The sequence below is a fragment of the Thamnophis elegans genome, chromosome 2 (assembly GCF_009769535.1).
Source record: "Thamnophis elegans isolate rThaEle1 chromosome 2, rThaEle1.pri, whole genome shotgun sequence".
In the NCBI taxonomy this organism is placed as follows: domain Eukaryota; kingdom Metazoa; phylum Chordata; class Lepidosauria; order Squamata; family Colubridae; genus Thamnophis; species Thamnophis elegans.
Genome location: NC_045542.1, coordinates 51,922,910 through 51,939,387, shown reverse-complemented (window position 1 = coordinate 51,939,387; position 16,478 = coordinate 51,922,910). Strand labels below are relative to the sequence as shown.

The window sequence follows — 16,478 nt, the reverse complement described above, 5'->3', positions numbered from 1 at the left end:
GTTTTGCACATACAAATTGATCACTATCTACAACACACTCCTTAAGAGCAATACTTGAAAAGAACCATTTTTGTAGAAGTGGAAATTATCAAGGCAGCAGAATCAAGCAAAAAAATTGGGGGGGGGGGGGAATGGTAAAACATAGAGTTCAAATGATCATAATAGTACATCATGGCAAATATCTACAAAGGCAAAGAGGGCCTGGCAGAATATATCCCGGCTGGAAGCAGCAGCGCTCTGGACTGCAGATCTTTATCAGAGCCGCAGGCTGGAGCCATGCAAGTAGCCCGCTCGGGTGGGGAGGGAGGGAAGTCCTTGCCCGTCCTTGCCACCGCCGCCCCCTCACCCTCGGCGGCTGTCACAGTGTTTCTTCTGGCTGGGATGCTGGAGCAGCCAGAAGAAGGAGAAGCTGCTGTGGGGGAAGTAGGCAGGGCAGACACCGATTGCAAATGCTTCTGGTGCATCTGATGGAACATGTAGAACGACTACTGGGACCTGAGACGGCGGCGGCATGGACGTAGGCAACATGCCTGGCAGAGGCAGTAGCAGCAACAGCATTGTAGGGGGCAGAGGATAATGCCCAGGGGTTTCTCCATAACTCAGGTCAGGAACATGGAGCCAGGAAATGGGTCTCCCAGGGCATCGGCTGGCCAAAGCGCAGGCCTTCGCAGGCCGCAATAGAGACAAAGTCTGTGCGCTGGGCGGGGTGATTGCGAGGCTTGGGGCCTGGTGCCGGCCAGCTCGGCTACCCCACCAAGAGAAGCGCTTTCCTCTGTTGTCTCCGAAGGTGGCGGGGCATGGCAGGCGCAGCTGCTGTGAATGTAAGTGGAAGGTGCTGGGTCCATTCCTTCCAAAACAGTCAGTTATATTCCTCCCTGGGTTCCGTCTCCCGGGCAGGCAGAACAAGAGCCCAGGGCTAAGCCCATCGGCCACAGCCTCCATTTCCAAGAGCAGGCTGTTCAGTCACCCTCAGTGAAGTCCGGGAGACAGCAAAGAGCCTCGGGAGGGCGGGGGAGGCTGTTTTTGCCTTCTCCAAGGTCCTTGAAAGCCTCTTGAGCCTGGGGAGGGTGAAAAACGGGTCTATCGTGGGCCAAAAGGGAGGGGGTTGCGTGTGCATGCGCAGGGTGTGCGCGCACATGTATGGGCAAGGAGGGTCACACGCATAGCATTATGGGTATGGCACGCCCGCGTACGGCTCCCTTGTGCTCCCCCTGCTGTTGGTACGGGAGCCCAAAAAGGTTCACCATCGCTGTCCTAGAATATCAATCAAATGTGTGATTAGTTTTGTTTCATTTTGCTGTATTGTTTCTTAATGAATAAAAATAAATAAATAGCAATGTCATTTACTGTTCCAATTCATTGGTTATAACATAATGTACAGTTATCCAAGAATAGAAAAGTTATGCCTAAAACCCAGCATTGCTGCTGTCAGTCAACGCAGAGAATTTTGCAGCAGACAGAGCAGTCTCTTTTTTTAATCATACTGACTCACTAAATGTATTCATTTAAATATTATTATTATTATTATTGTCAGTCCCTCAAGGTACATCAGACTAGGAAACCAAAGATATGAATGCTAAAACTGTTTTTTATTATTATAGTTACAATAACATAATCTTTCAAGTCTGCATATACTTGCCCCACCCCCTTCCTCCCTTTGTCTTCACAAGAACGTGGGAGGATTAAGTGTGGGACAATTTCTTTAAGTGTGGGACAATTTCTTAAGTACTGTTGGAAGAAATGTCCTTCTGAGTTTAGTTCCAAGTGAGGAAAAAGACACTAGATATATAGAAGTTGCTTGGAAAGAAGGTTTATTGATGAACAGGATCACATGGTTTGAGATCCTGGGCAAAAAAAAGGAGAGATCCTGAGAGAGCCTGGGTTTTATGCCCTCTGTTGGGCTTTGAATTTGAGCTTGTGTTCTGATTGGTTGTCAGACTCCCATGGGGCCATGCAGGAGTAATTTGTAGGTTCTCTTTTGAGTCCCAGGCTTGGTTGACTCTTGCTGAGTGATGATGTAATGAAAGGGCTTTGGACAATTCCTACTATGGCTCTGAAGGAGGTAGATCTTTGTTATGAAGAATAGACTGGCTCAGGTCTTAATGACCCACTGACAAAGTGGGGGGGGGAGGTTGTAAGTTTCCCTTTTAGGGAAAATACTCTGTTCTTTTAATATTTCCTAACATATCTCATTTTCTTGGAGAATGGTGGGTGCTAACTTCCTACAGTACCAAAAAAGAAGAATATTTGTACCTCAGACTTGAAATGAGGCGTCTTTGGTGCTCTCTGAGCTTGATTTTTTTTCCTTGCAGACATTTCATTATTCAAACTAGGTAACATCATCAGTGCTAGTAAGGAGTGGGGTTTGCTCTCAGCTTGCACTGTCAGTGTTGGAGGGGGTAGTCTTAGGGATTCTTGGGTTGGGTTGTTTACTGTTGGCTTGCTTGATAGTTTCTTGATTGGGGTTAACTACTTTGGGTAATGAAATATCTTCAGGAAAACAAGGAAGCTCAAAGAAAGCTTCACTTTCTTAAGTTACATTTCTGCCCTGGGCTCAGATTTCTTTTGTCTGACTGTTGTCTTGGTGAGGCTCTTCCTCATGTTCCTCAAGGCAATTCCATCTGCCCATTACAACAAGATATATGTTGCTCCCGGTTTGGCCCAGATCGGACAAACCAATAGTAGCAGTGGCAGGGGGCTCCGCCCAGCCACCTGGACACTTCTGTGCATGCGCAGAAGCATCACGTGCACGAGCGCACGTGTGAGCATGAGCGAACCGGAAGCGCAGGGATTTGAAGCCCACCTCTGATTACAACTATGAACAGGAAGAAAAGGAGTCCTCCCCATTTTCCCTTATCTCCTTCTCCAAAATTCTTTAGTTAGAAGAATCTGCAAATCTTGCTAAAGTCCCTATTTAAATATTTAGCTAAATGGTCACTTGTGGTCACATATTTAAAATTCCTAAGCAAATAAACATTAAAATTCTTCTGTTAGTTAGCAATTAGGTATATTCATGAACTTTAGAAGTATTTAATGGACACCTTAAATGACCATGATTGTATTTCATGAGACATACAGCCATCCCAGTACATTAACAGAAGTCTATTTCACCATCTTGTCACTATTAAATGTAGCCCTTTAACCATACTTTGTAATTTCATTAAGCCAAGTACCACGGAAAAACCCCAAACAGCCCCCATTTCTGGCTAACTTAAACCAGAATTTGAAATCATGGTAACTTCAAAAAATTTGGATTGATGGAACATTCAAATGAATCATTTGGAGAAAATGTGGTTAAAAGATCTGAAATTCACATTGTGTTGCTGCTTAAAAGAAAACATTTTAAAAAATGATATACCATTGGTATCTGACACCAAATAAATTGTCTGACAGTACTATGGTATTCTAATCACTGTTAGAAATGTGAAACTGAGGGAACATTTTATCATCCATGATGTACTTGTAAAAAAAGTGAAAAGATACTGGATGCTAATACATTTTGGTGATACAGAGTGTTTTAAAAATTAACATTCAGATGAAACCAGAAAACTTTTTATTAAGACTTACAGACATTTAGCTAGAAAAGGTTCATGGACACTTGGTTTTATGTATGATAATTCAGCAAGGTTATTATATGCACAAAAATGCAAAATTAAAAAGCACCAATAATGGAGAGATGGATTGTGAAGATTGCTGAGTTTGTAGAAATGGCTATATTGATTTGTTTGATTAAGGAGTGGACTACAGCTGCTGGAAAAAGAAACCAAAACACTTTACTATTGGGTTTTTGTTGTTGTTGTTGTTGAAAATGGATAAAAGTAAACTGCTGATTTTGGGATTTATTAATTTAAAAATTTGTTGATGGGAGGAAGGAAATTAAAATGTGCAATAATGAAGAATATAGATAACTGCTGTATGTGTAACTACTCCAAAGAAAATTAGAAATAACTGACTTAGATATTTATTTTTAGAGTTTTTTGTTATTCAATTTTCTTTTACGCTCTTTTCTCTTCTACATTTCCATTGCTTTTTAAATCTTTGAATAAGAATTATTCATAAAGAGAAAATTATTATGAATAATTAAAAATGGCAATGGAACTCCTTCAAGTACAAACAATATGCTTATTCTTATGTAAACCTTATTAAAGTGTTGCAAAAATAGGAAAGATGGAAAGGCATACAATTCAGCTTACTTAGTAAGAATTAGGTGTGCTAGTTCAGTGTTTTTCAACCTCAGCAACTTTAAAATAGGTGGACTGGATGGTTATGAAAGTCTGGGAATTGAATTCCACCCATTTTAAAGTTGCTGAAGTTGAGAAACACTGTGCTAGATTAAAATGACTTCTGGGACTTTCACCATCTCAAAAGCTGACCACTGATGACTGAGGCATTTGAAGAAACCTATTATTGGATAGCATACACCAATTACCAGGGATGCTCAGTTTCACATTGACATTTCTGAATAAACAATGGCATGCTTTATACATTGTAGTATGCTTTAATGTAGTTTCCTTGATCTGAGTTCAGCATGTTGTATGAAGTCAAGCTTTGTGGTTTAGAAATCATGGTTTATACAATTATTCCCAGTTAGCAAAGTCATCAGTGAGAATTCTGAGAATTGAGGTCTACATATCTAGAGTACTTTCTAGAATACTCTAGAGTACTTTCTAGAGAAAGTACAAGAAAGGCTGTTGCTGACACCGATCAATGTATCTACTCAGTGTGTGCCATTTTTATTTAAACTATGTATTTATTAATTCATGGCATCCGGCCCTCTCAGTTCCTGGCAAATAGATGGGGAAGAAATGGAGATATTGACAGATTTTATTTTCCTGGGCTCCAAAATCACCGCAGATGGGGACTGCACTGCAGCCAAGAAATTAAAAGACACTTGCTTCTGGGGAGAAAAGCTATGGCAAAATCTAGACAACATACTAAAAAGTAGAGACATCACCCTGCCAACAAAAGTGTGTATAGGCAAGGCTATGGTTTTCCCAGCTGCAATGTATGACTGAGAAGGTTGGACCATAAAGAAGGCTGAGCGCCAAAGAATTGAGGCCTTTGAACTATGGTGCTGGAGAAGACTCCGAGTCCCTTGGACTTCAAGATGATCAAACCGGTTAGTCCTAGAAGAGATCAACCCTGACTGCTCTTTTGAACACCAGATCCTAAAGATGAAACTCAAATACTATGGCCACCTAATGAGAAGGAAGGACTCACTGGAGAAGAGCCTGATGCTGGAAAAGATTGGGGGCAAAAGAAGAAGGGGATGACAGAGAATGAGGTGCCTGGATGGAGTCATGGAAGCAGTAGGCATGAGCTTAAATGGACTCCAGAGGATGGTAGAGGATAGGAAGGCCTGGAGGAATGTTGACCATGGGTTTGAGATGGGTCGGGCATGACTTCACAACTAACAACAACAATTTATTAATTATACTCAGTGAAATTCAGGGTGGGTCTCAATAACACACACATTGGAAATATGTTCACACTATACAAATAGGCTAAATGCTCACATGCCTTTCTTCCCTTATCAACTTATAAGGCTTTCTTCCCTTATCAATGTTATAAGAGACCTTGACATTGGAACAGTGCAAATTAATGCTCAGCCAGATGAGAGATACTGTATAAATTGCGCGTCCATGAAAGGAAGAGGAAAATTCAGGAAAAAATTGACTTCTTATAACTTAGTGACAAGCAGCTATATTTGCCAGCAGCAAAAAAATAATTCTAAAATCATTTACATCCCAGGAAAAGCTTGATTGACATACTGCTGTATCTCTATTTTTCAGACAGTCCCCAAAATAATTTAGTAAACTATTTAGCTACCTCTCATAGGTCAGCTTTCAAAACCCTACATCAGTGATGACTAACTTTTTTCTAAAGGTGTGCCACAACTGTGTGCATGTACGCTATCGTGCATGTGCATCCCACCCACCTGGACATGCGTGAGCGACCCCCCACCTGCGTGTGCACAAGCAACCTCCCCCCCCCATGCATGCGTGCGCAACCCCCGTGTGTGGGGGGGATTTTCACCCTTCCCAAGCTTCAGAGGCTTTCCTGAAGCCTGGGGATAGTGAAAACGGCCTCCCCCGGGCCTCCAGAAGGCTGAAAATCAGCTGGCTAGTGCGCATGTGGGCTGCCAAGGGCTGCTGTGTTGGCAAATATGACTCCGCATGCCACAGGTTCGCCATCACGGCCCTACATGGTACACGGGCAATTTTCTTAACAAAGCTTCATATCCATGGATTTTCTTTACATGCCACTGACCTACCCAATTAAATGTGACCCAGGTTAAGAATATGGAGTTTATCATTGATCCTATTTTGGGAAGCAGACTTTCCCAGGAAATGTAGGATTCTGAATCTGGGTGAAGCTCTCTTTTGCAAAGTTAATCCTGGACACTTGAGAGACATCCAACAGAAAGCCAAAATTCTCAGGAGGACTGTGGCATGTAAGCAGAACTACCTGTTTACAGGGAAATGTGAGCAATTAGTTTTACTTTCTCCCATAATAGCATTGAAGGAGTAGTAAATTTCTGCCTGCTTCATCGATCTTCTCTTTCAAATGGGAATAAAAATGGGAAGCTGACAGCTCCCAGCTGTGCTTTCTGGGGGGCCCAGAAGCCTTCTTAGAAAATAAATATGATGAGTAGCTGCAGGACATTGCTTTATTGAAAACAAGCTGGCATGCTCAGAAGACAGAGAAAATGAGGCAGTAATTTAGACTTATTCTGTGGGGAGGGGTCAAGAATGTTGCAGGGAACAAATGTACCACGCTTGCTTTCCTGCAACCTTCTCATAAATGGGTATTTGTGGGCTAGCTCATCCCCTCCCTAGCAGCCATTTTGTCAGAATGTTCATAATACACTTTCAAAATTCCAGATGTCTTGAAGTTCCAAACAATCAAGGACCCTTGTTTGTTGGTAATGGCGAGAATCCTCCCCCTTCCTCCCCCCTCCCAAGAGGTAACCATTAACTAAGGCAGATTTGACTATCTGCTTCCAGTGATTTGCATATGGTTTCTAACCTATCAAGCCCAAAGAAACAGGAATCAAATCAATAAAGGTACCATAATTTTCTTTCTTTGTCACGAAATATTATAGGTGGTGGCATATTAAGGATATTTCTTCAAGATTTTTTTTAATAGATCATAGTGGAGTCTGTAAGATTTGGTGCCCCAATTAAACAGCCTATACTTTGGCTATTCCTACCACAATATTCAGAGGGATAAAAGTACTGAATTCTGCGTCTGTATCTTCCTGCAATTCTTCATCAACTTTCCATGTCATTGAAGCTTCATGTCACTGTGGACTCTTGTGTCTATTCAAATCAGGAAATCTGCTATTTGAATATCAGTCTAATTTGGGAAAACCAGTTTGATTTGATCCGGACATTCAAATCAAGATATCAAATCAAGTCAGTTTTATTTGAATTTCCAAAGGGGGAGGGACGTTTCTCAAATGCAGTAAAATATCATCTAAACTGATTTGAAGGCATCTAAACTTTTTAAATCTCAAAATATCAATTCAACTTAGATATGGTCTTCACATTGAACACATACAGACATATGCAGTTATATGTTTGCAACAGCAGCTGATATTGGTACTAACTCCTGGATAAAATCTACCTACGGACAAGTATATGGAGACTCTCAGTCATCCAGGTCACAGTTGTCCCAAAGGTGCTATTTTCAAGAGGCAAATGGTTTTTGGTTTTTCTTTTAAGAAGCTTCTTGGATGAGAAGCGAAACGTCTTCAAAAAAACCCCCAGAAAGTTCCAGTTGCCTTTTGAAAAAAGCACCTTTGGGACATACCTACTGTTATGTTGTTGTTAAGAGTTTGGTTTGATGGCTCATAATCAATCAATCTATGCTGCAGCCAAGAATGTAGAATGGGTAGGAATGTAGCTAAGGATTTATATTAGACTGAAATCAAGAATGAAGAAGCAGGAATGTTTATAAGCCAATGCTGAGGTTCAGTGATAAGTCCAAATTTGCAACTTGAGAACTGTTGTTCTGTATGACTGGGATCCCTTCAGTTAATGTCAATCCTGTTCCTTTCCCCAACCTTTTGGACAGGAGATGTAGGCAAGATGATGTCTAGTAGGGATTTTGTGGCAGCTGTAGTCCAAAATATTTAAAAGGTACCAGACTGCCCACCAGTATTAAACATTCCAAAGCTGGTCAAGTCCAAACTGTGTCCTTTCTAATACTCCAGCTGTACATTTCAAACATCCCTGCTAGCCTTTATCTATAACCATTTCTCCACAAATATGAATCCAGTCAAAGTCAGGAATTCCCATAGCAGACATTTATGACTTAAAACTAATCTAATCGAGCTTTGTATTACAGCACTTATCGCAATCACTTGATTTGTTCATGGGAAGCCTGTACTTCACTCTCTTCTACATTCCCTATATGTACAGCGTTCCCTTATTTTTTTTAAGGAAAATTACTTCTCTATTTCCCAGAAAGTTGTTGCTGGCCATATTGTTCTAAATCCAGTTTGATCAATCCTTAATAGTAAACACATTCTCCGTGTTGGCCAGAGCTCCAAAGAGCCTGTCTTTTTGTCAGCCTAACCACAATCAGGACTCCAAATACCCTAATCCTGATTTCAAACATCTAGGATCATATGCATACTCCCCTGCATTGCAACAAGCTTTTCAGCAAGTGTTCATATCCTTGTTCCTAAGCCTCCTCTCAAGCAAAATCAGAAATAGAAAGCAGTACCAGAGCAATGTCTTGGAATATAAAGGGAGTTACTATTGACCTAACAATGATCTATTTGCTGGTTTTATCAGCAACCTTTCATTGATTGCTTCAGGTTTTAAAACTCAATTTAATGGTTTCAGTGGGCCTCTACATTTGTTTTGGGCGCTATCTCAACGAAGGTTCATACAACAAAAGACTGAAGCCCATTGTCTCTCCCTCAAAAGTTCATTGTTAACAGGGGAAGTCAAAAATGCTCCAGTACAAATCTATAAGCAGGCATATCGGTATATCCATCACAAGACCTCGAGGGTTAGATTTCCAAGAGAGGGAAAGGCTTGTCAATCAAAATTATTTTAATAGGATTCTAAAGTAAAGGAACTATTTTTTCATCAGCTCATTTTATATATTTGGAGACTATAGAGAAAATCTTGTTATTTATATTAATCCATGTTAGGTATCAATTTAAAAAAAGTGTGAGGTCTTAATAGCTGAATGAGCATGTAAGTACGATCTAACCTATGGCCTATCCTTAGGAGAGGCTAAGCCAATACACCAAACAGGGCCTTTTTTGTTACAGCACCCTTTTGTTGAATCTTCTCCCCAAAGTCAGCTTAGCTTCAAGTTTCAGCAAGTTGACCAAGCCATCTTCTTCCTCAAGTTGTGATCAGCAGTACTTGATCATATCTTGGAATTAAATCTACCTCTCAGATCAGTGGAGCAGATTTAATTTTTCTATAAAGCAATCCAAAAGGTATAAAAGTAGCAGAAAAGACCTGAGCTCACTAAATTATCTAGGGAAATAATTTTTTTAAAAAAAAACTTAAATAGATTTATGTTTAAAAAATGGGTAGGAAAACAAGATTCAGTTTCAGTAAACAACAGTTCCAGCCTCTTGTTCAGATAACTGAGTTTCTTTTTTCCTACCCCTCTGCTTTTAAAAATTCAAAGTTCTCTGTGCCCTTCAGGGCTCAAGATGGGGCCAGTTTCACTGAGACAATTAAAAATTCACCAAATGCTTAATACCAGGTTATGGTAGCTCAATAAGCAGTAAGTACTTGGTTTGATTTATTCTATGCCTTCCAGAGTTTAGGAAGTGTGCAGGAAGGTGATAATTATTTTTAAAGCTTTTTAAAAAAACTTAATAAATTCATCTCTTGATTTAGCAAAGTAGCAAAGGAGGAAAGAAATTAGCACACATGAAAATAAGGTGGCAGTCCTATCACACAAAAACACATTTACTTTTGATAGAATGTGATGACATAATGAAGTAAAATAAGGTGACCTAACTACATTTGTGCAGTAAAGTACACCACTGGATGATTTAAGTGGAAGGCAATACCCCAGTTTTTCTAGTATCTACTGGAAAAGATAGTCTTTTCTTTAATAATGCACACTCGGGATTTGGAACACAATTCCCAAATGTAACTTTAGCACATCTGGAATGAAGCAGATTGAAGGCAGTTGGCCCAAGAGGATTTCAGCTTTGATGTGTACCATTTTTTAAAAAAGAAGTTTTATAGGGGAGGAGGAGTTGTTACAAAGAGTACCAGGCACCAGATAATCTCTTAATTCAGGTACAGGAGGAAAAACGACGCGATCAAGGATCAAATTCTTCGAACGTTCTTTCCGCTCCGGCGATCTAACACAGGGAGGCACGGACAACACCCCCTCCCCGAGCTTTAAAGGAACACTCCGAACTGGATTTGGGCCGCGGGATCCCAGGAATGCCCGGTTCTCTTCCCACGGGGGTATCTCTGTAAGTCTGAGAACGCAGCAGACATCCGAGATTGGCAGAGCTCACATTGCAGAGCCTCTCCTCAATTTTTCATCCGAAGTCTGCCCTCAGCTTCACCGCAAGCCTCGAGGCAAAGGCAGCGCCCCGCAACCGTGTGGCTGCTAGCAGGACTCCTGCCCGGCTCTCACCCGTCGGAAACCACCCACAGCTGCTGATGATGATGATAATAACAACAACAACAACAACAACAACAATAATAATAATAGGTGACTTTTTCAGGCTGATGTTCCCACCAGTTTGTTGCTGTTTTTTAATAACAACAACAACAACAACCCGGACCGGGGTGGCGGTGGGAAGAAGGGGCGCCACAGAACTGCTGCTTTCCCTTGGATCTCCGCGTCCTCCACCCTCTCTAGTCAACATGGCTACTCTTTGCTTTCTAAAGAGTAACGCAGTTCATCGATAACAACAGAAACCACCTTATCTCTAACGCAGCAAGGGAATTAACGGGTGAAGAAGGAGTTGGGGCTTGTTTTTTTGCCATTTATCAACCAACAGCCAAAACTTTTCATTAGCTCTTACTTCCAGGCGCCTTCTACTACTTGTCATACCAGATCTGCTTGGAAACACACACACTAAACATTGTTAACGTGCTTTCCTGGTTCTTCCCGTGTGTAATCCTCGCCCAACCCACTTAATTGTATATAGCCTAGGTTTCCTTCATCACACCCCCAACAGAGATTTTGTGCTGCTTTTTTTTTTGCCCAGCGATTGGCAAGAAATTCAGTGGGGTGTCCGGTAGTTCCGCCGGCCACCGCAGTGCCACGTTCGGAAAACCTCGCGCAAAGGTGGGGGTGGGGACCCCGAAGTGGTGAGCCCCGACCGATTCGGTGATGGGAAGTCCTGGCCTGTTGTATTTCTGCCTGTCGCGTTTGGAGATCAGCCTTTCGACCTGCATTGCTTAACCTCTCCCTCCCCCCGCACGAACGAGACCTAGATTTTTACCCGCTGGGCAGCGTGATGGTTTTCCTCCCCATCCGCTTTCGTTTCGTCCTCCAGGTCCTGCTGGACAGCCTCCTCCTCCTGCTCGCCGCTGCTCGCCTCGGGCGTCTCAGGCAGCCCACGGATGAATTCTTCGCGGCATTGGAGGCCCAGCTTCTGCAGATGCTGGTCGGTCTCCGAGTCCACGACCAGCAAGCGGACCGAGCCGGGCGAATTTCGTATGCGGTTCACTACTTGCTGGTGGCTTTCCTTCTCCACGTTGTCTCCGTTCACTTCTACCAAGCGGTCCCCAGCCTTCAGACCGGATTTCTCGGCCGGGGAATCGGGCTCCACCAACCGGATGAACTGGCCTGTTTTGCTCTTCTCCCCGTGCAGATGGAAGCCGTAACCGTTCGGTCCCTTTTCTGGGCAGCACAATCGTGGCAAGAGCCGCGGTTCGCTCCCTCCCCCGTTGTCCATGTTTCTTCTTCGATGGGTGAAACGTCCCAAGAATCTCTACCGGGATCAAGAGCGTTCCGAGTTACTCGAAGGATGCGAAGTCTTAGGAAGCAAGTAACTTCGGAGGGACTACTACTAGCCCGAAGCAATCTGGCCGGTCCTGTTTCGGAGCAGCAGCAGGTGTTTCCAGGGCGGGTGCGGAACGATTTAAGACCAACAGGATCCCGATTACGATTGTATTAAGAAGCCTCGACTCCGCCAATCACAACTTTAATGGAACGCGTCCGAGCGTTCCAGAATATCATTGACATTTTATCAGAGGGGCGGGCACCATTGCGACTGACGTCGTCGGACCAATGAAATCCGGGAGAAAGGCGTTGCAACGCGCTAAGCACGCCTCTCAAAGGCGAAGACCAATTGGAAACGGGAACGGAGGCGGAAACATGCAAATAAAAGCCCCGCCCCCTTTCTTCATTATATTTCTTTATTGGCCGTTCAGGTGGTACAATTTTTTTTCACTTTCTTCCACGAAGCCGGGTTGCAGTTTTAGAGCAGGGGTTCTTCAAACTTGGCAACTTTAAGACATGTGGACTTCAACTCCCAGAATTCTCCAGCTGGGAGTTGAAGTCCACAAGTCTTAAAGTTGCCAAGTTTGAAGAACCCCTGTTTTAGAGTGTCGGTACTATCTTACAAGGTAATTATAAATTTTCTTTTATGGAAAAACAGCTCTTTTTGCATGGAAAACAGAATTGCACAATCGCCTTCGGTGACATTGAAACCTAATTAAGTTTAATTAAATAAAATAAACTTCCAGTCAATTGAGGACACAGGAATATCTTTCCAAATTAAGCTCTGGGCGGTCTCGTAATGTACATCTACTTATCTGGGAAAGAAAAGAGCAAGGAACTGGATACGGTACCACGGAAATATCTTTCGGCCACCCCAAATCGAACACCCATCTCTGAGAAAGTCTGTTGCAACCTATTTTTGAAGCCCCGTCATGGGGAATCAAGCTTGTTTTTGTCCTAAATGGATCTTAAATAGACGTCTGTATACCACAAACACCTTCCAATACCTCAAATTACACTCCCATATGTGCAGGAGATAGTGCCTTGCGAGACAAAATGGATCTTATTCAGTCCAAAACTGACAAGCCGATTTTAGCTAAACTGAAAGATAGTCACAAATGTAAGGTATCTCTATGGGATCTCTCGCAAGTCTTTCCTGAGCAACTCTTGCTCTCTCTTGTTTTGTTTGGAACTTCAGTGTTCTTTTCATATATTTTATTGGTGGGCTATGTGTATTTTGTGGGTGCCTCAGAATCGGTATTTTATTTTTATTTTTGCAATTGCCTGGGCAAATCTCTGCAGTTTTCTTGGCAAAGTTTTTCAGATATGGTTTGTCATTGCCTTCTTCCTAGAGCTAAGGGAAGGTGACTGGCCTAAGGTCACCTAGCTGGCTTTGTGCCTAAGGCAGAACTAACACTCAGTCTCCCAGTTTCTAGTCAATACCTCCACCACTGCAGCAAACTGTCTCTACTTCATATTTTAAAGGTAAAGGTTCCCCTGGAGCATATGTGCTAGTTGTTCCCAACTCTAGGGGGTGGTGCTCATCTCCGTTTCAAAGCCGACGAGCCAGCACTGACTGAAGACGTCTCCATGGTCATGTGGCCGGCATGACTAAACGCTGAAGGCAGCCAGAACATTGTTACCTTCCCACCAAAGGTGGCTCCTATTTTTCTACTTGCATTTTTACATGCTTTCGAACTGCTGGGTTGGCAGAAGCTGGGACAAGTAACAGGAGCTCACTCCATATGTGGCGCTAGGGATTCAAACCACCGAACTGCTGTTTTTCTGATCAACAAGCTTAGCATCTTAGCCACTATTTATTTATTTATTTATTTATTTATTTATTTATTTATTTATTTATTTATTTATTTATTTAGTTTGTATGCCGCCCACTCTCAAAGAGACTCAGGGCGGCTTACAGGTAAAAAAAGGGAGGGAAATACAAAAAAAAATAAAAAACAACATTAAAAGTTCAACAACATTCATAACTTAGGATGGGGCTGGATACATCAACAGCCCCAGGCCTGCCGGAACAGCCAGGTCTTGGTCGCTTTGCGGAAGGCCGGAAGGGTAGTGAGGGTCCGGATCTCAACGGGAAGATCGTTCCATAGGGCGGGAGCAGCTACAGAGAAGGCCCTCCCCCGGGGAGTCGCCAGCCGACATTGACCGGCAGATGGAATCCGGAGGAGGCCTAGTCTGTGCGACCTAATAGGTCTTTGGGAGGTGATTGGCAGGAGGTGGTCTCTCAGGTAGCCAGGTCCGATATCATGTAGGGCTTTAAAAGTAACAACTAGCACCTTGAAGCGTATCTGGAGACCAATGGGAAGCCAGTGCAGCTCGCGGAGGATAGGTGTGACGTGGGTGTATCTAGGTACACCCACTATCGCTCGCGCGGCTGCATTCTGGACTAACTGAAGTCTTCGAACACTCTTCAGGGGCAGCCCCATGTAGAGCGTGTTACAGTAATCCAGTCTTGAGATGACGAGAGCGTGAGTGAGCATCCAAAGGGCCTCCCAGTCCAGATAGGGTCGCAATTAGTGCACCAGGCGAACCTGGGCAAAGGCCCCCCTGGTCCCATCTGACAAGTGATGTTCTAGCATCAGCTGCGGATCCAGGAGGATCCCCAAATTGCGGGGGTATAATTTCACCCCCCAGGCTAAGAGATGGAATAGCTGGACCGTCCTTGGGAGGGAGCATCAATAGCCACTCAGTCTTGTCGGGATTGAGTGCAAGCTTGTTTGTTCCCATCCAGACCCTAACAGCCTCCAGGCACTGGCACATCACTTCTACCGCTTCGCTGAGTTGGCACGGGGCGGACAGATACAATTGTGTATCGTCCGCGTATTGGTGGTATTTAATCCCGTGCCGGCGTATGATCTCACCCAGCGGCTTCATGTAGATGTTAAATAGGAGGGGGGACAGGACCGAACCCTGCGGCACCCCGTAATTGAGGGGCCTAGGGGTTGATTTCTGCCCTCCAACCAACACCGACCTGTCCGAGAGGTAAGAGGAGAACCACCGATGAACGGTGCCTCCCACTCCCACCTCTCGCAACCGTCGCAGAAGGATACCATGGCCAATGGTATCGAAGGCCGCTGAGAGGTCAAGAAGCACTAGGATAGAGGAGTGACCCCTATCCCTGGCTCGCCCGAGATCATCGATCAGCGCAACCAAAGCAGTTTCCGTGCTGTAACCAGGCCTGAAACCCAACTGAAAGGAATCCAGATAATCGGTTTCATCCAAGGTCGGTCGGAGTTGAAAGGCCACCACTTTCTCAACAACCTTCCCTACAAAGGGGAGGTTGGAGACTGGACGATAGTTACTCAAAATGGCTGGGTCCAGAGAAGGTTTCTTCAGGAGGGGTCTCACCACTGCATCCTTTAGGAGGTGTGGGAAGGATCCCTCCCGGAGAGAGGTGTTAACTATTGTCTGGAGCCAGCCACGTGTCACCTCCCTGCTGGTCGAGACCAGCCAGGAGGGGCACAGGTCCAGTATACAAGTGGAGGCACTCACCGCTCCCATGGCCTTGTCCACTTCCTCAGGAATGACAAGTTGAAACTCACTCCATAAAATCCGCTGAAGACCTTCCCCCGGTACCTCGGCTGGTACCGTGCAATTGGAGTCCAGATCCATCCGAATCCGAGCGACTTTATCCGTTAGAAACTGAACAAATTCCTCAGCTCTACCCTGTAAAGGGTCGTCCGCATCCCTCCCTTTCAAGAGGGAGTGGGCTATTCTAAACAAGGCGGCTGGGCGCGATTCAGCGGATGCAATAAGAGCGGAAAAATGTGCACATTTCGCCGCCCGTATTGCCACGAGATAGGTCCTGATATAGGCTCTCATCAGTGCTTGGTCAGATTCAGAGTTACTGGCCCTCCAGCGGCGCTCTAGGCGTCTCTTTTGGTGCTTCATCTCCCGGAGTTCCTCGGTAAACCAAGGAGCCCTCCTGGATCCACTACCTCGGAGAGGCCATAAAGGCGCAATCCGGTTTAGAGCCCCCGCCACCGCTGAATTCCAAGCAGCGACTAAGGACTCTACCAGACTGTGGACGAGAGCGTCAGGTATTTCTCCAAGCGCCGTCTGAAATCCCATAGGGTCCATCAGGCATCTGGGGTGGAACCACCTAATCGGTTCCTCCTCCCTACAGTGGGGGATTGGTTTCCGAAAGTCAAGCCTCAGTAGGAAGTGATCAGACCATGACAAGGGCAAGGTCTTGATGCCCCTCAAATCTAGATCACATCTCCACTGCTCCGAGAGGAATACGAGGTCAAGCGTGTGACCCGCTGAGTGAGTCGGACCCCGGATTACTTGGGTCAAGTCCATGGCTGTCATGGAAGCCATGAACTCCTGCGCCCCATCAGAGTGTTCACCGAGCGAAGGCAGTGAACCACCATGACCCATTTTAGTGTATAATAATAAATACGGATAGTCCTTGTGTTCCAATCCATTTGTTCAGTGACTGTTTAAAGTTACGGCAGTGCTGAAAAAAAAGCTTTTGTTAAAATTGGAAGAGGGATTCC

General features: G+C 44.2%; 1 protein-coding gene across 1 annotated transcript in view; it reads right to left on the bottom strand.

Moving 5' to 3' along the window:
- SLC9A3R1 (SLC9A3 regulator 1) overlaps window positions 1-12,200 on the bottom strand; it is an 82,876-nt gene extending 70,676 nt beyond the window's left edge. The window contains exon 1 of the mRNA XM_032209586.1: window positions 11,456-12,200. Coding sequence (XP_032065477.1) covers window positions 11,456-11,911 — 456 coding nt within the window. The 5' untranslated portion in view covers window positions 11,912-12,200. The remainder of the gene's footprint in view (window positions 1-11,455) is intronic.
- Window positions 12,201-16,478: the final 4,278 nt, after the last annotated feature.